Source organism: Ambystoma mexicanum, chromosome 3q (assembly GCF_040938575.1).
Source record: "Ambystoma mexicanum isolate Mex_15411 chromosome 3q, UKY_AmexF1_1, whole genome shotgun sequence".
NCBI lineage: Eukaryota > Metazoa > Chordata > Amphibia > Caudata > Ambystomatidae > Ambystoma > Ambystoma mexicanum.
Genome location: NC_090926.1, coordinates 1166561117 through 1166580803, shown reverse-complemented (window position 1 = coordinate 1166580803; position 19687 = coordinate 1166561117). Strand labels below are relative to the sequence as shown.

At 45.1% G+C, this 19687-nt stretch overlaps 1 protein-coding gene across 3 annotated transcripts in view; it reads left to right on the top strand.

Annotated features, from left to right (window-relative positions):
- EVI5L (ecotropic viral integration site 5 like) overlaps positions 1–19687 on the top strand; it is a 1319565-nt gene that overhangs the window by 946296 nt on the left and 353582 nt on the right. For all 3 annotated transcript variants that reach the window (XM_069604001.1, XM_069604000.1, XM_069603999.1), the window contains one exon: positions 10581–10634. In XM_069604001.1, coding sequence (XP_069460102.1) covers positions 10581–10634 — 54 coding nt within the window. The remainder of the gene's footprint in view (positions 1–10580; positions 10635–19687) is intronic.

Genomic DNA, 19687 nt, shown 5'->3' with positions numbered 1-19687 from the left:
TGAGTTTTATAAAAACATATAGGCTGGAAGTGCTCCCCCCGCTATTGGCAATGTTAAATGAGGCCTTCGATTTAAGAGTACAGTGACACAAACATGCCCCAAATGTGGGAAAGTGAACGCAGGGATGAAACACATGTTTTGGGCATGCCTGGAAATTCAGACATTTTGGGGGGAGGTTACCCACCGCTTCACTGAGAAAGGTATTAAGTTAGACGTGGAATCGGTATGGGCATGCATGGTGGTAGGATTTACTAGACCACGTAATATGAAACGCGTGTGCAAACTTAAGGACCTGGCTTACATTTTGGCCAAACGCAGATTAGCTATGGGGTGGAAAGCATACCAGAGACCCATGATAGAGGTGTGGTGGCAAGACCTTTTGAAATGGGCTGAAGCAGAAACGGCAGCATGGTATGAAGCGACTAACAGGGAGGTTGATGAAGTGGGAACGTTGATGGCCTGGAGACAGCTAGTGGCCACATTATCTGAGTCCACCCAGGCCAGTCCAAGCAAACACAACACCTATGGGAGCACTGAAGGAGGGGCGCCTCTGGAGGAATAATAATAGAAGGTACAATGGAGAAAGCTCGAGTTAAGGGGGAGGGGAGAGGGATGGCAGTGGTAAATTCATGTCAATGCATATGATATCTGGATGCATATAACTTTCACTGTCAGGTGTGTGCTGATGTTTGTATAAAAAAAATAATAAAAATTGTTTACAAAAAAAAGAAAAAATGTTAGTGATATCGGCCTATAGGATTTGCAGCATTCACCGTCTTTTCCTGGTTTGGGAGGTGGACCACTTTCGCTTCCTCCATGGATGCTGTTATTCTCCCTAACCCATTAAATAATTGGACTAGGTGAGGCGTAAGTACTTCTCTAAACGTTTTATGAAAGTCTGCCATGAAGCCGTCGGGACCCGGGGCTTTATTGAAGGGTAGCGAGGCAATTGCTTTGCACACTTCCTTTGCTGTTATAGCTTGGTGTAAGACCTGGGCCTCCTGGGCTGTTATGGTCAGTAATTGTAGTTTTTCCAGGCATCTTAGTTGTGTGGTTTCTTCTGGGTCTACCAATGTATATAGCTCCCTGTAGAATTCAACAAATTCCTTTTGTATTTCCGTATGGTCAGAGCTTACCCGCCCTTCACTTAGTTTGATTTTAGTGATAGTTTGTCTTTTTCTTCCTTCCTTAGCAGCCTGGCTAGCATCCTGTCAGCCTTGTTAGCATTCACATAATATTTGTGACTGAGATGTAGCAGGCCCTTTTCAGCCTCCCTCATTTGCAGGACCTCCAACTGACCCCTTATCGATCTATATTCTCTCCTGGTTTTACTCTCTAATTCCCTTTCAAGCTGCCTAGTTTCCTTAACCCTCCTGGCTTTCATTGTGTTGAGTTTCCCTCTAATCGTGGCTTTAAATGCGTCCCACCTCGAGTTAAGGCTTGTGTCCCCCAATCTATTGAAACTAAAGCATTCATCTATTCCTTTTTTTTATCTCTTCCCTGGTTAGACCATCTTTGACTGTGTATGACGGGAATCTCCACTTCCATGTCCCTTGGGAGTTGGCCCCCTCCCCTCACGGTAATAGATACGGGGGCATGGTACGATAAGGCTATTGCTACTACGTCTATCTCTGCTATCGCTCCTAATAACACCCTTTTAGATCCAGGCGTAATCGATCCTCGAGAGAGGACCTGTGAACGTGAGAGAAGGTGAAACCATTTGCGTCCCCGCTATTCTCTCTCTAGGTATCCACTAGACCCAGTCTGTCGATCTTGTCTTATAGTTCCCTCGAAGGTCCCCCATGGGGTCCGGCTCTTCCCGTACTACTATCCAGTTGTGGCTCCCAGGCAGTGTTAAGGTCCCCCATTAGGATGATAGGGCCTCTGGTAAAGCCCTTGAGCTGGAAGCTTCCAGCCCTTTAAGATGAGTAGCGGTACCCTGGAGATAGATGGGGATGCAGATTTTATTCATACGTTAACAATCAAGACGACAAAAATAGTTAGGCAAAGTTCATCTGTTTTAATGTCAAATATCTTAAAACATGGAGTACAATGAACATCAGCAATCGCTCGATACTCTGACTCTAACTACTTCACAAAAAAGTTGGGTTCTTATATCCATAATTGGTCATAGCTGACGTGTTCACCTGCGTCATTACCAACGTCAGCCTACGTGGCAAACTACTAAAACCTATCGAGAAGTGGAATTGGTTCTAGGTGAAGAATTAAGCACAGGGTCTATATCTGTATTGAGTAACGGAAATAAATAGTTGGATAGTTAACATCAGGTGGGGCGACTAAGCGCTCCCTTCAAAATGGCCACTATGAACGTCACTAAATGTACGACGTCCCATTGGCTACTCATACTAAAGGACCCCGTCAGTAGTTTTCCTACCTATGTTCGCAGCACGCAGACTGAACAACCAGTTGCGGATAAGCTTGTCTAGATACCAGTTTCCCACCAATTAAAATATCATCCATCATCACCTCAGTGGTCCAGTGTCAATTAGTACTTTGAAGTTGGCCTTGAGTTTGTACTGTGTTCTCTGAGAATTTTTAAGGAGTATGGGCACTGTCCGGCTTCCGTGAGTAGGTGTGATCATCTTGCTCGTCCAACTTTTTTTCCATTCACGTGACGTGACGGGACACCATCAATTGAGCCTTTTCGTGTATTTGATTTTATTTTTCAATAGTCCTCTGAGGTCTTTTGTTTTTGCTTGACCTTCTTGAACAGGAGTTTCTGTTCTTTCATGTTAATTATATCCAATGTCAGCCAACTCCAGTTTGATAAGACCTTGGCTTTCTTGGCTCAGTCAACTCCTTAGCTGACCTTTTATTCTCTTTAATTCAATTGCTTTTCTCAACTGCAACACTAGAATGAGGCCTTCCTCGTTGTTCAGTACTCCTTTATACATAGTGGAAACATCCATCCTTTACTTGTACATATGCATCTATGAGGTATATATGTACATGTTGGCGCTTGCCACGATCTAATTATTTTAAAAGCATGTGGCGAGCTTCATGATTACTTTGCTGCTTGCGTTACATTGCATCTGTACACATTTAAACTAAGTTTCTTCATCTGGTTTGTGGCATGAGTTTTGTTATCTTGATCCCAAGATGTCACTCTCCTTAGTACTTGTTTGTTCTTTATAAATCGTCTGCCTCTCTGGTCTGGATATCTTTCTATATGGGTGTCGATTCAACTTTGTATGACGTCGCCATTCATCCTGGTCATTCAGTTTCTTTTTTCTTCAGGAAACTCGTTCAAATGGCCATCCTATTGTATTGGATGCAAGTATGGTTGTCTCAATGGGTACTTTACCTCCTATATTCTCTTAGGTATAGGTATTCTTATGGGTACTTCACAGAGCCCACGCTCTTTTCTTTGTTGGTTTAACTGTTCAGTATTCATCACATAATTTGGTTCATACACTTCAGGTAATGTAGGCGGGGCCGGTGAAGTGGGGGTACTTAGCTCCTCCTCTACACCCTCAAGTTTGTTTGATTTCTGTTGTATGAACTTGTACTGGCCGGAATTGAGAGCGTAAATTGCGGCTATTGTGTATGTCTTCCCCCCCCACCCCCCTTGCATTCTTATGGCTAAGTATCTGCCGCTTTTGTCCTTTACTCACTCTGTTACTGTGACATTGAGAGAGGATGTGATAGCCAGGAGGCCTCCACCTTTTTTTCTTTCCTCATTGGTCCGGAACACCTTATTGTACCCCTGAATCCTGATCTTGTGTGTTCCTTAGCCTGTATGTGCGTCTACTGTAGCGCCACGATATCTGGTGTCTCTGTAGGAACCTCTCTAATTTTTTCGTTTTTTAACAGGGAATTTAGGCCCCTAACATTTAGCGTCATTAAGGATAGATTGTCGTTCCTATCTTTAGGCTTTATGGACCTGGTCTTGATCTGTATGTTTTCCCTCTCAAATCCCGCCCTCCTTCCATTCCCCCCCCCCCTCCCCAACACCCACACCTCCTGGGCGGACTCAATCAGCCTCTATTCCACCCCCCATCCCAGCCCATATCTAGATCCCAAGTAGCCCCCCCATCCCCCTTGAAAGTCTTGTTATGGTAATTACCCTCCCTGGGCTATCGTCTCACCTTTGACTCAGTCCCTCCTGGTGCTGTTAAGTTGAATCTGGGCCTTTCGGGCCGCTCTTGATATGATATGATGGGTTATTTATAACTCGCTTAATACCCAGAGGTTTCTAAGCGTGGACCTGGAAATCGAACCTGTGATGCTCTGTATCGTCTTGCTTCCAAGGCGAGCACGTTGCCCCTGAGCTATCCTCCCGAGATCCTCCTTGGTGTTTTTACGTTTCACTTTTGTCCTTTCCCACGTTTTCTTCGTTCCAGGGACTCTATTTCCACTAGTGCTGGTCTCTGGAACCTGTTCCTCGATTTCCAGAATGGTCGATCCCTCCTTGCATGTTGTGATGCGGTGTTGTTTACCCTCCCAGTCAAACAAAAGTCCAAAGGTGAAGGACCAGCAGTATATGACATCCTTCTCATTTGGGGCTCGAGTTACAGGACCCATACTTCTCCTTTATAGTAACATCGTGTGGGACAGGTCCTGGAAGAGTTGGAGTTCCGTTCCATTGTGTTTTGTTTGTTTCGTCTTCCTTGCTGCCCAGGAGATCTCTTCCTTGTGCCCGTAATCATGACGGGCTGCCAGGGTGTCTCGGGGCCTCGCTCCTGGTATTTTTCTTTGTGGTCCCACCCTGTGGACCCTGTCCAGTTTTAGCTCGGAGGTCTAATAGGTCTGCAAAGATTTGCTTGACCGCCTCTTTGTGGTCCTTATCGTGGACTTCTTACAGAAGACCTTTAATCTGTGCATTCAATCTCCTGGACCTGTTTTCCAGTTCTTCGGTCGGTAGATTCAGATTGTACATGGCAGCTGCCATTTTCTCCACCAGGACCTCTGTCTTCCTTGCGTCCTCCGCCAGATCCTGTAATGCCGTCTCGTTCGTGTCGGCCCTTTCCTCCAGTTTGCTTATGTCCCCTTTCACCTCATGCAGGGCGAAGCCCAGTCCTCTCTGATCTTGGCTAGTTGTGTTTCTACCATACCAGCAATTTTGTCCTCAATGACCTGGAAGTACTTTCTGAGGATTTCTTGCGTGACAGCTTGGGTTGCCCCCGCCTCCTCCTGTTCTTGCCTGGTGTCCTTGCTGTCTGGGCCTCCTTAACCTTCGGAATGAGCGTCCGAGTCTTTCCTCCAGAGTTTTTGTATGGGGGCCTCTTGCATTTTCTTTGAGGCTTTTAGGAGAGCCTGTTGCTCCTTGCCCTTATTCTTCGACATCTTGGCCCAGGTCCCTTAAGTGGGGGTAACCTTTTGACCTTGTTGTCCTCGGATCTCAGTCTCTTGGGAGGGTGCTGCTGGTGGATCCTTGCCCCACGGGTCTGGGCCTTCTTCTTTTGCTCTACCCTTTCCCTCGGCACCTTAATGGTTCCGGATGGCGTCGTGCACCCCTCTCTCCCCTTGGGGCTGTCTATGTATGGACCTGATTCTTCCCCCGAGTACCCCTCGCTATGTGGGGACTACACTTCACCATACAGCCCTTCAATTTATTTTTTATTTTTTCCTCTATTTGCCTCTGATTTCTTGTTTCAGTTTGGTCGTCCCGCACTGGACTTTCCTCCAAGCACACCTTTGGTACTGTCCGGGGGTTGTGGGCTGATTAGGTTTATTTTGCCCAGAGCGCCGTGCCCTGTTCTCTTTAAGGCCTCTTGTTCCTGTGGTCTTGGCCCTCCCTGTGTGCTGCCCCCTCCTAGGAGTGGGTGTGTGGGAGGGGTGCCCCTCCACGTGGGATAGGCTTCTGGGTGCCCCCTTGAGCCTTCTCCCTTCTTTCTGTGAGTCAAGGCATTCTCTGTAATCGTATTTCTGTAGGAGGCCGGAGGGGCCTGGGTCACCTGCGTGAATCTCGGCTGCTTGGTTGTCTCCCCGCGGGGACCCACCTGTCCTGGGATGCCCCGGGTTCTCTCCGCTCGTGCCCCTCCTGCTTGCCTGCTCCACGGGGCAGAGCGGGATCGCGTCCCCGCTCCTGCTGATCTCCCTCTGTCTTCTCTCCAGGGGATGCAGCTCATGCTCTATCTCGCTTCCTGCTCTCCACTTACTTGCCACACAGGCTCCGTGGCGCCTTCGCTTTTCCGGAGGGGGCCTTGGCTTTCCCCGGTTCTGGTACTCTTCCCCAGGCTTCCCATGGATCACTCCACTGCTGGTTTTCGGCTCAGGTTTTTGTGTAGAAGTTGCCTGTTTTAAAGATGTTATACTTTTGGTATTTATCCGATCGGAGCAACCACTCCATTTGGTACAATTCTGTTTTAACTCGGTCTGGGTTGGCAATGAGTAAATTGTTATCAACACACGCTTTTTCTATAGTTGAAAAACAATGGGCTTTCCACGTTGTAAGCGATTTGTCGTTATCATCTTTTAGGCAATTCGCAAGGGCCGGGCGTAAGCTTAGTGGATGAGTTTGATGCATTAGGCATTTCCTCCGGAGGGCTAGAGTTTGCAAATCTACTATTGTTTGTTAGGTAAGCTAGGCCTTGTTGAAACCGTATGATTTCAATAGGAATGCTTTTTGGTAGTCCTAGTATGCTTTTCCAATAGATTCCCTCTATATTGTTGGGTTGATTTTCTCTGAGTTTCGCTTGAACCCCATAGGTTACTCCTGCAACAACTTTTTGTTTATGGTAAGTTATTATTGCAGTACAGATGAATTTCCCGTATTTATGATGGATTAATTTTCCTGGGAAGTTAGATTAATCATTTTAGACTTAATCTCATTCATGTACTGTGTATCTGTCCTCGCATCATTGATGTTCTGACCTAAATAGCAAAACACATGTATCACCGTTAGACGTTGTTTACCTATGTGCCATTTGAAATCAGGATGGCTTCTTCCTTTCGTAGGATATTTTATTTTGTTATTAATTGTCAATGCATCTGTTATGGCATCAGATTGTAATGCAGATCATTTCGTCTGGAGGCCAATCGCAGTCTGGTCAATGATAACTAGATAGTCGGCGTAAAGAAGCCAAGAGATTCTAGTTTTACCGATTTTCAGCGGAAACAACCTTGTTACATCAAGAGCAATGTTTAGATCCCTGATTTAAAAATTAAATAAAGTTGAGGCCAAGATGCAGCCTTGTTTTAGGCCACGGCAAGTATGAATAGGATCAGTCAAGAGGCCCTCCTGATTTAATTTTATCCTAATGCTTGTGTTTTGGTAAAACTGCTGTATGAAGTCCAGAATGTATTTTTGACATCCTGCTGCTTTCAATTTTTGCATAAGCCTTTCCCTGGATATTGAATCAAAGGCCTGTTTGAAATCTATAATTGCAAAAAAGACCTTCATCTTACACCTATGCTTGGTGTTTAATGGCAGTTATTAACAGTAAGTTAAGGGCAGTACCGAGTCCTGGTACAAAGCCAGATTGATGGATATCAACTTTGGCTGATTTTGTTAGCCACTTGCCTAGGTCTTTCAAGATGAGGTGTGCAAAAATGTTCCCTGGTATGACCAAGAGGGCTAGGGGTTGGCAATTAAAAGGGTCTTTCCAATTACCTTTTTTGAAAATCTGAATGATGATCAAGGTCTTCCGAGAGGATGCCATTACATTGGTACGTAAGATTTTACAAATTATGAAGTCTAGAATGAGAGGAGCCCATAACTGCGGGTTTGCATTCAGTGTGGTATTCGCAAGCCAATCCGGCCCTGCAGCACAGGAGGAGCTACATTTTCTTTAAATTAAAATCTGAATGTCATGATGGTCAAATTTTAGAGTTTGGGATGCCACCATGTTGAAACTCTGAGTTATGCTCAGATTTTCATCAGTTTCAGGCTTGGCAAATATTTCTGCAAAGTGCTTTAGCCATCCTTGTGCACTAATAGCATTAAGCAAGAAGAAGCATCATTTTCAGAAAGGCATTACATTTTCTTACAACACCTTTGATTGGGTATTCGGAAATGTTACCAACTGTAAACCAAGAATGCCTTCTGCATGCTCAGTTATCAGAGTTTCAAAGTCTAAATTGGCATATGTCCACCTGCAGGTTATCTTTCAAAATAATCAAGCACATATCTAAAATGCTTAAAACACTTCAGGCTCCATTGGTTAATCATTAGACAGGGATTTTGAAAGGGCGGTTATTGATGTAATGACTCTGTTAAACCAACAGCACAAGTTAGATCTCCCACTTAAACACTTGTGAGACAGAGTTAAATGAGGATATACATAGACCCTCTCTGCTTGGTTAAATAGATATAATAGAAATCCAATATGAATGACAGCTTATCCGTTAATTACACTGAATCTCTTTGCCCAGCAGTTTGAAATTATAGTGATCCTACATGGCCGGCCGCTAGTGCAGCTGCCTTAGTACAGACATGAGCGGCATAGAGACCAGTAAGTTTGCGTAAATATGAAGCCAGTTTCAGGAATGCATATTATGCGCGAGAACCCTTGACGGATATCGATGCACCCAAGTCCCACGGACCAGATACTGCAGTACTCATCAATTTAGCGTAAATGTTTGCGCTTGTTTACATTTTGAAAGATTAGTTCAGACACCACACCAGGATACAAAAATTGCTTAAAGATAAAGAAATGCGACCATTGGTACCCCAGAGACCACAAGGGCTAACATTGTCGTCCTATTAAGGTATAGAACACTGACACATTCCTTGCGCCGATGCTATTGCTGTAATTAAAGACAAACCTTGTTGATTAACAGTCTTTCTGCTTTCAGCGCATTGCACTTTGGAGATGTGCACCAGTGGAGACCCTCTCTGTACCCTCTTAAAGAAATTAATGTTTGAAACATGAGATAAAAAGCACGAGCCCTATACAGCCTCAAAATGTGTGACAGTTGTGTAATGGTTTGTTAAGGATCTTTTGAAATCGCCTGAAGTAAATTATCTTTGGGTGTTGATGGTTCAAATGTGTAAAACGTTTTGTATTTTACATTGTAGATACCTGGAGTACTTAAACACCCCCGTGAAAAAGAGCCACGCTCTGATGAAGGCTGGGCCAAGGATTTATTAGGCCGGTCCAGCCGAAACTAAGTCGGGAATAAATGAATGTCATGAACATGGGAGATCCCTTTGTAATTAGGTGGACTCTATGGGATTCCCATAGAAAGAATAATGCTAACACATAAGTGTCATGTTTTGAGATATAAAATGTATGTTCATGAAAGTTGGTTGTGTATGAATGGACAGTTTTATGTGTCGGTGGGGATATTTAGCAAAATCTTTGATCGGTTCTCCATAAAAAGGCTTACTAATTATCTCCTTCACTAGAATAAAATGTGTGTTTCCACTCATGAGATGATTAAACAAGATAGGATTACAATATTTTTGTACAACCTTTTTAGAATGTTATACAGCAATTAACAATGTTGATGATGGTATAGATGTTTGAGGATGAACACTTTGTTGCAGTTATGTACTGTTTCCATGTGACCCTCCTCTTATAAAAAAGAATTGGGGGATTTCCCTGCATTTTTGTTTGTGGACATGCACAGTGCCATTTATTCTGAGTACCTTAAAGTGGTTTTAAAAAACGTGTTCTATGATCAGGTTTGGCTTCATGAAATTATTCTAAGTTTATGAATTTCTTTGAGGTTGCTATCATGGGCCAACTATTTACATCGATTTACATTCCGTTGTCCAGTTGTCACTAGAAATATAGCTAATTGTGAGCAATGAAATTATATATGATGTATTTATACCAAGTACACAAGTGGTTCTAGGCGCAACAAGTGGTTCTAGGCGCAACAAGACAAGGAGGGGGAAACAAAGGAGGACAAAATAATGATCTTACTAGACTTTGTCATTCAGATCGCGCAAGTTTAGGGAAGAGAGAAGGGGAGAAGTGCCAGGGGGGAGGTGAAGGGGGAAGTGCCGTTAACTCACAAGTGCAGCCAGCGGGTGGCTCATAAGTGCAGAGAGAGGGGACTGAAGTGTTGCAGCTAGAGACCCATAAGTGCTGGGGAGCCCGGAGGCAGTGCAAGGGCAACTGGATTTATAGGAGCCTGGGCCCGAGTTTAGAGGGTGTCCAGGTGGCCAGTGCGCTGAGCAGTTGGGTGAATCAGCAGGGAAGAGGAAGAGAGAAAGCAAAGTGAAAAGCAAGGTCTTGAGTTGCTACTGGAACCAAAGGTGGTTCTGCTCAAGTTTGAGAGAGGCAGGACGGCTGTTTCAGAGGTAGGCCCCAGCCAAGCAGATAGATCTGCCCCCAACTGCAAAGAAGCGTCTGGCGCTCAGAGTTGGAGATGGATGAGCAGAGCTCGAGAAGTAAGAAGTTTTGGAAGAGAACGTTGGAGGTAGAGCGGTCCCAAGGGAAGGACATTTAAAATACTCGAGTGGCATTGAAGATGCTAAACATAGAAATGTAGATCTGCAACAGTGGTTGAACCAAAAGGTATTAATTGAATCGCTTGTTGTTTTGAATGTAAAATAATTGTACTTGGTTTACTTAAAGAACATATCTTGGTGCCCACTAGGGGGAAGACTTTCACTGTTTATTGGATAACTGACATTTAGTTTATTGCTTATTTTCTCTTTTCAGAGGCTGAGGTCGGAAAATCGACTATTAAAGCAGCGCATTGAAACCCTGGAGAAGGTGAGTGATTATAGCAGCTGTGAATTCTTTCACTAGAGGGGCGTAACAACTTCTCACAAATATGTGGGATGGTGGTAAACCTTTCAATACAAATGAACAACTACTAAATTGGTCTGGCACAACAGAAGATTTGTTTGTTGTTCCTTTTTGAAGCATTGTCCTAATTCCTGAAAAATACCACATAAAAAATAATGCCGGGTGTAAATTCACGTTCCTTGTGATTGTCTGCTCCAGGAGGCTTGTTGCTGGTAGTCTCATTGAAAAGCACACAGATAAAAAAAGCACATATTAGGGTATTTAGCATTTCACACAATGCTAAATGCAGTTTTATTTCTTTTTTTTTAAACGATTTCAAAGCATACAGTATTCCTATTGAAGTGTGTGAGTCTTAGTTCCAACTGCCCGACCATTCCTGGACCGGGGGGTAGCAGAGAAACTGCCAGGGAAAGAAAGGAGGTTACCACGTGTAAGGAAGGCATAGTATCAAGGTAAGACGGACACAAGTGACACAGCGGTTTTTATTGAACTTTAACAAAGGTGTGATGAATGCCTATCTACTTCTAAAACTACAGATGTGAGCAAGCTACGACCATCAAATAATAGTGCAGTCCTAGTGGAGTCTCGTCAAAAATAAAAAGGGCCTATACTAAAAAACCTATTGTCAATTCTTACCGCTAAATACAAATAGTTTGGGAACATGTTCATAAAAAATAAGGAAGTGTTCACAAAATGAGGTTCACAAAAAAACCTTTCCCCGCGTTTTCAGCACGGGACAAGGCGGTTAACTCGAGAATAGCACACTCTCGGGCTTCTTCGGCTTGAGGTCACGATTCCATTACCAACATCAGGGCCTTATGTGTCTTTTAAGTTATGATGTACCAAAACAAACAACGTTCCTTTACAAATACTCAAGTCAGGTGAGTCACTCTTCACCCTGGATCCCTCTCTTCTGGGCTCAGATCCTCTTCTCCAATGCTTAAAGAATATCTTTTCTCGGGTGACTCACGGTTCTCCCCTGATCCCCCTCAGCCTGGCTTTGATCCCTTTCACACAATTGGTCTCACTCAGCCGGGCTCGGACCAATTGCACAGGGTTGCAGGACCACTTCGATTTCACAGTTCATGATTTTACACTCTGTCAGATACCTAACAAGAGATCTTCGAATGAGCACCCACATGGTGCTGGACCACTCTGTATATGGTATCTATCTTGATTTTCAAAAAGTTCAGTCACTCCTTGGATATTCAATTATATTTGCGTCACTCATCACATACGCCTCTCACTTTGTTCTTTGAAGATGTATTCATACAATGTTGCCGCTTGCAACATTGGTTGTAAAATGGACTGCTCTGCTATCCGTCTGCCCGATTCACCAGCTGGGCGGCCTTTACTGGCGCTGCTTTGTTGTAGGAGCCAAGGACAGTAACACAGCGGCAAGAACACCTCCCCACCTTGGCTATTGATGCAGGTGGGCCCCAGGTCCCTTGGACACACACTGCACCTTTCTTCAGCTTTAATTCAGAGTCTTGTTTCTTATTATCGAGGGCTCTTGAAAGTAGCCCCTCTTTTCCGAAAAGGTGAAGGGCACTTCCCTCCTTGCCGTCTTTCTCCTCGTATTAAACTGCCATCTTGGAACTGCTGCTCCTTGTGTGCTTTGCCTTGCATAGAGTGTGCTTTTGTGCTTCGCCTTTTATCCGTGTGGGGAAGTGTGATGGAAGTACAATGATATGGAGTGTATTGCGAGGCAACGGTAAGCGGGCAATACCTATAAACGGTGTGACTGAGCCAGACTGGATCCACCACATCGCATCCACCTTAGGTATTATTTCACCAAATGAAGCTAATTTTCCCCTCCCAGTCACTCCATGGCTCTACAAATCTTGGATATTATAACCATAATTGAACAGTTAAATAACTCTTGGGCTGCTGGGCCCAATGGGATTTGTAACTCTCTTGTCAAACTATCTCCTGGCATGGGGGCTCAAATGTTGCATCTACTTTTCGCTCAGATATGCACATTTGGTTTCATTCCAGACACATGGCGTGAAAGCCATATATTAACGGTGCATAAAAAGGGTTCTTGAAATGCACCGGAAAATTATAGGATGTTAGCCATGTTGGACATCCCGGCTAAGATCTTTGCCAAGGTATTACTGCTAGAACTGAATAACTGGATCACTGAAAATGACATTCTCCCCCCTAATCAAATGGGTTTCATCAAGAAAGTGCCCACCACCTACAACCTACTTATTCTCATATCCTCTGTGGAATATGCTTGGTTACGCAGAGAGAGCGCAGTGTACGTACGGCACGTTTATTGATTTCTCTACAGCCTTTGATTCCATCATGCTGAACAAACTGTGGCAAAATTTGACCCAATGGAAAATTCCTCCTGGCCTCCTAAGGATGCTCATGTTGCTTTACACTGATACCACAGTCAGGATTAGATAAGATTCAGAGGGAAAATTGTCATACTCCATGCCCACAGTGTGAAGCAAGGGTGTATAGTTGCAGCAACGCTTTTTAATTTCGATTTAGCTGACCTACCAGTGGCCTTTAGTAATTTACGTACCTGCCCAGTGAAAGTGGGCCACCATCAGACCAGCTAGTTGGCATATGTTGACTGTCTCCTTCTAATGGATCATACCCTTAAGGGGCTTCAATGTTTGATCACAGCGTTGGTGGAGTTTGCAGATTTAAATGATCTATCAGTGAACATTGGGAAAAGCAAGACAATGATGTTTTCGCCCATATATCGTCCGCATAAGAATATAATATGAATGTGTAACCGATCTTGGAACTGCTGCTTCCTCTTGTGCTTTGCCTGGCTCATAGTGTGCTTTCCTGCTCCGCCTTTTTTCTGTGTGGGGAAGTGTAATGGAAGTTGGGTGTGTGTAATTATCAATACTTGCCTGACCCTTATGCTGGGATGTGTTGGCTATACGGCTCGGGTGTTGGTCCTTTTTGTCTCACAGTGAGCTGTCTGTGAGAAAGCGTTTGTGTCAGGAAAGGGGTTGGGGGTTTGAGTTCCTAAAGTATCCGACCTGGTAGGATGAGAAAAATGCATAGCTCTTAACTCACACGCTTTTGGCGGGTGTCACCCGCCTTGTAAAGGACAGACACACCCGCCAAGCCTCCTCCACGCCCATTCATTCCAATGGGTGTCTCACCCGCCAAAAACAAAATCGGGTGATTTCACCCGCCTTTAAAACAAAAATGGTTGAGAGCTATGAAAATGTGTTCGAGAAAAGGGGATACCATGTCTCACTGTCCAGTGTCAAACTTCTACTCCCCGAAGACCACTCATCCAGGTGATCCTCCCACATTGGTCCACCCTCAGGAATTTGTTCCAGAAGTGATGGCTGTGTCCTGGCCACCTGGATGACAGATCCCCATGGACTAGATGCTGAGACACCTTCTGGTTTGTCATACAGGGGTAAAAGCTTCTACCTCTGGCAACCCCCAAAAGACGTCCATGGTTGTGAAGGTTCTCTAGCTCCTGCGACACACAAAGCAAAATCTAGGAAGCAGGGAGAGCTTCCTGCAAATGCATGGTGAGCCAGAGTGCTTCCATCAAACTGCTCCGAGACACCTCAATGCGTGGGGAGATGCAGCATTGCTCTTATGCGCATTTAGCCTGCATCCCCATTGGATTGTGCAAGGCTGCGGAAGCAAAACTCCCCTGGTTGATTGGAAATGTACTCACGGGAACTAAAACTGGCAAAGAGAAACTAGGTTTCCCTTTGGCAGTTAAAGCCAACCCACAAGATCGCCATCAGCTGCTTTCTGCTGCTGAGGGAGTGCTTATTGTTTTCACTGGGATGGCTTAGGCTCCTCCGTAATGGACGAGCAGCCCCTGGTGAACACAGACTGAAGTAGCACGTCAGTGGCACAGATCAAATTAGTGGCCACCTAAATCTATATCACAGATCTAAAGGATATCTTGAAGTGAAGAATGTGGACAATGGCCCCCTTTAAAAGCAACTGCCAATAGCAATGCAGTAATCGTTTTCTGCAGGGCCTCCTTGTTTTTCTGTTGATATGGCATTGACTTGCTGACCTACTGCCAGGGAAATTAGGCCAGCTATGTTGTCCCTTTTTGTAGTCCTTTGGTTTACCAATGACATTTTCATCACTGGATAACGCACATGTCATGTTATCGGTATCCTACATGCTTTCTCGTATACATGGTCGGGTCATACTGCTCTTGTCCCAGACTGTCTTAGTCTATCAACATCCTGTTCAATTCCGCCAGTGAAGCGCCTGATTTGTGATCTTCAACCTTGTTTCTTGATGCTCTTTTTTCCCCACTTAGCAAGCCCCGCCCACCTGCTGCCTTCCTGGTTGCTGCTCTTTTTCCCTACTTAAGGAGTCCTCCAGCCTATTTTCCTTTGCAGATGGGGAGCAGGGCCTAACCCCGCCCATTTTTCTTAGCCCTGCCTCTTCCTTCCTTAACTCTTAGATCAAGGGCGTTTGTCGCCTGGGCCCCTGAAGCGAAGGCAGACGTAGAAAAGGGTAATTCCTGTTGTTCGGACAAGGAGGACACAGGACCCAAACTCAGACAACAGGTAAGTGTGCACCAACATTTGTTTACTCCCTTTGCACCCCCACGTCCCCCGGGTGCCTGTATGTCGTTCCCTTGTCCCCCTTCTTGTATGCATGTGTCTCCTGCCTTTGTTATTTACTGCTATCCTGTCTTCCCTTGCCCCTTGTTAGCCCGCGCCTTCTGCCCCCTCGCCCCCACATCATATCACTGCAGGAGTTTGTCTTGATACACTATTGTTCAACCACCACCGCCCTGTTGCAAATGTTTGGACTCATGGTGCGCCACCCATCTCTATTATCATGCTGGACTTCGTTTTCTCCCCTCTTGCTGCTTCACTCCTTTACACTGCTTACTCTTAGTCTCTCCTGTTCTCCCTTTCTTCCTTTCACTTTCTCCTCTCTCCTCTCCCCCTACTTTATCCTATGCACTTACTCTATCCGAATAGTCCTCGGATCTAGTATGATAGTAACATTGTTTGTCCCCCCCCCCTCTCGTTTCTCCTCCTCCCCTCCCTCTCCTGCACTATCTGAAATGTTGTCAGGCCTAGTACGATAGACGTTTGTTTTGTTTCTCTCCTTCCTTCTTCTCACCCTCACCCTCTCCTCTTGTAATCCTCTGGCTCTATCAGAAATGTCGTCAAGCCTAGTACGTTAATCGCCTGTCTGTTCCCATTTACTTCCCACTCACCCCCTCCCTTCCTTATCTTTGTCTTAGCTCTTGCACTATCTGAAATGTTGCCAGGCCGAGTACGGTAGTAAACTTCACTTTCTTGTTGTTCAAGGCCTTGGAAGAATATCACTGTTTGTTTTTTCCCTTGTTCCCTCCCCTGCATTGAAACGCTTTGAAACACATTGGGCCTCATTACGCGGTCTGCGGTAGCCATGGCGCTATTAGCGCCATGGCTACCCCCTTACCGCATTCGAGGTCCGGGTTCCTGAAATAGGGACTTACCGGGTCATTCCAACCTTGGAGGACCCGGTAAGTCCCCATTCCGGCTCAATGGGAATGGGGATGGAGCTAATAACGTTACCGCAATTTGTGGTACCATTATTAGCTCTGAAGTCCCTTAACGGGTCTCTTCCATAACGCCTGGTAAAGCCAGGCGTTAAGGAAGGGACCTCGGAATAGGGTGGTAAGGGATTACCGGCACTGGTGCCCTTACCGTTGCCGATAATCCCTTTCCGCCTACCGCGTAATGAGGCCCATTATGTATAGGCGCTATATAAATAAACTATCATATCACTTTTTTTGTATTGGCCCCCCTAAACCGTACACAATTATATCTAATAATATTAGCTGCAATTGTACATAGCAACACTTGTTTGGCAGCTGCCTTGAATATTTAGAGCACGGAAGATGAGCCCAAACACCAGCGATGGAGGGCTACTGCTTCCCCCAAACTGCAATTATTACACCTCTTTTCAAGAAGCTTTCTGCTGATGCTTCTATCCTGGCTAACTACCACGACATCCCTTTCTCATAAAAGGCAAAAGTTATTGAATGCCTAATCACCAAATAGCAGAGAGGCTACAGTGAAGCCAATAGTTTATACCACCATAAACAATATGGTACCCGCCCTGGAAGAACCACTGAAAATACCTTGGTAGATACCAGGAAAGTTGTTTTGCAGGATACTGATTCCATGCAACCCTCGGCTATTACATTGTGGGTTACCCGGTAGCATTGTTCAGTGGATGGCTCAATCCTCCTCTCACCCAAGCTCATTGATGAGCATTAAAGAAACCTCTCTTTAACAGTTATGCCCTTTCTTAAGGATCCTACAACCGAAGTAGGCGTGTGAATCCTTAATGTCTGCATTCGTTACTTACCTGCAATTATCTGTCACTTTAACCTCCCGCTTAACATCTAAGTGGATAACACACAACTAAGAATTCGCTTCATGGTGACACAACAGAATCTACTATCACACTGTGCCTATCAGTTACATAACATTTCTTAATGAAAGTCCCTGTAACCTCAAATTCAAGAAATAGCAACATCCTACTCTACAGTCCGGCACAAACACCAACTATACACACATTCTGGTGTCTTTCCCTGTATTCATCTCCAAAGTAAAAAATATGAATGTTATTTTTAAAGAACATCCTTCCTTCTGCCAGCGAATCTCTGTTGTAGCCTTTAGGCTCCACTTTCTCCTCCACATAATCATAAGGGTACATGAACCGTAAAGTAAAATTATCCGGGCACTTGTGTCAAACAAGGACATTGGGCCTCATTAGGAGTGTGCCGGCTCTGGTAACAACGGTTCCGGTAAGTTACTGGCACCGTTATTACCGGACCGGGACACTCAGAGTTCTGTGGGCTGCTGCCGTCTCGGCCGCCAGGTCTAACCTGGAGGGTGGAATGGCACCCTCCCGCAGACCTTGATGGATGCATCGGCACTGTTGCACATAGTGCCGGTGCATCCGTCCTCCCCATTCCCATGAATGAGAATGGAGAGTTACTTCTTCCGGCGCCTGGCTTCAGGTACCGCCGGGGCTGTAATGCCCCAGTTATTCCCAATTGCAAGGTGCTGGAAAAAACCACCACTCTGGCGGCAGCCTGCTGTTTGTACCGGCCTGGCTACCGCTGGAGTCATTATGAGGCCCATTGTCACGTTGCAAGCCATTCAAAATAGAGCAACTCGAACAGTGTCCTCTCTCATAACATGTACAATACATAACCAGTGCCCTTGAGAACCTCTACTGGCTGCCTGTGAAATATCTGATTGATTTCAAACGTTTTTATTATAAGGAAAGCAGCCTGCAACACTGATCCCAAGTATGTTCTGAAATTGTTAAAATAATCTTTCCCCACTGTTACTTCCCAGGCCAGTGGACAGGTTCTCCCTGCTTCGTATATACTTAAAAGCTCTGGTAGGACTGCAAGTGACTGGGGTCAAGACTTAAATTCAGCAAAGCTTGAAAACGTTTCTGTTGAAGGCCTTCCCTTTGGATTGACCATAGAATCCGTCCATTTGAGCACTCTTTTCATTTGTTGCACTTAACCCCTTTTATGTATAGATATCACATGTTCAGCACTTTGAAATTCTGTATTTGCCCCTTCTTGGGAATGTACTGTACTAATATTTATTTTAATGCTTTGTTCCTTCTTCTGCATGCCCACCCCTGTGAGTTGGGCAGCCTGAAATAGTCTTGCCTCCCTTTCTCATTGGTGCTCTGAAGGCTCTTGTACAGATGTGCTACTTTATATAACACTGAATAAACACATGCAAGATTGGTCCGACTGAGGGGCCAGAAGACAGTGATAATCCATGTTGTGTTCACAGCTATGACTCACCCTTGGGTGGGATTGCATATTGCAGTAACATGACACACTATGGATAAAGGACCAGATACAGTGCATACACATTTGGAAAACCAAACCTTAGAAGATTGGTGCATATCATGTCACAAAGAAATCCCAAATGGATCTGAGACATCATCTCACATGCCTGGATTAATTTCGTCCATATTCCATAGTTGGACCAATTCTTGTTGCAGCTCACCACAGCCTCTGAGCAGATTGATCCATGTCCTGGTTGACCTCACTTTCTCAGAATGTCAAAGACTACAGAGAGAGAGTATTTAAATGGTCTGTGATATAACACACAACAGAAATAAGACTACTTTGTATCAAAGTAATACCTTGCTATATTGATCTGGGAGATCAAGCATTCTGAATAATTTGTTTTTTCAATCTTTTAGTAAGAAGCTTTACTTAGGATCACAGATTAATCTTTGTCCATATGTCAGTGAAAACACCTGCCTGGTTTAACAGGCCTCAAAGATACTGGGCCTCATTACAAATCAAGCGGTCTGGAAATAACGGTGGTGGTAAACCCCCCGCCACCGTTGTTTCCGGACCGCCTGGTCCCGACTCCTGCAGGCGGGAGGTGATGTTCCCGCCAGGTTTGATCTGGCGGGTTTAACACCGCCCGCCTGCAGGCGGACGAGGAAACACCGGCAGCATCACGAGATGCTGCCGGTGTTTCCATGATCCCCATTCCCATTGAGTCCAATAGGACTCAATGGGAATGGGGATTAACACCATTCCACCTCCGTGATTCCCTGAAAACCGGGGTTGTAATGCCCCGGTAATTCCGGGAATCACGGAGGCGTAATGGTAATACGAGTCCAGCGGTAACCAGGCGATTTTACCGCCTTGTTTACCGCCGGACTCGTATTACCATTACGCCTCCGTGATTCCATGAAAACCGGGGTTGTAATGCCCCGGTAATTCCGGGAATCGCGGAGGCGGAATGGTAATACGAGTCCGGCGGTAACCAGGCGGTTTTACCGCCTTGGTTACCGCCGGACTCGTAATGAGACCATTATCTCCATCCAAATGCGGCCATGTTTAACCAAGGCAGTGTCAAATGATTTGGTTGTATTGCTCCATGCCCCAAAGATAAAACCCTGGAGAAGGAATCTACAAAATGAAGAATACTGAAAACAAAGATGTAGCTTACTGAGAATACCTAAACTGGAAATATAGGAAACAAATG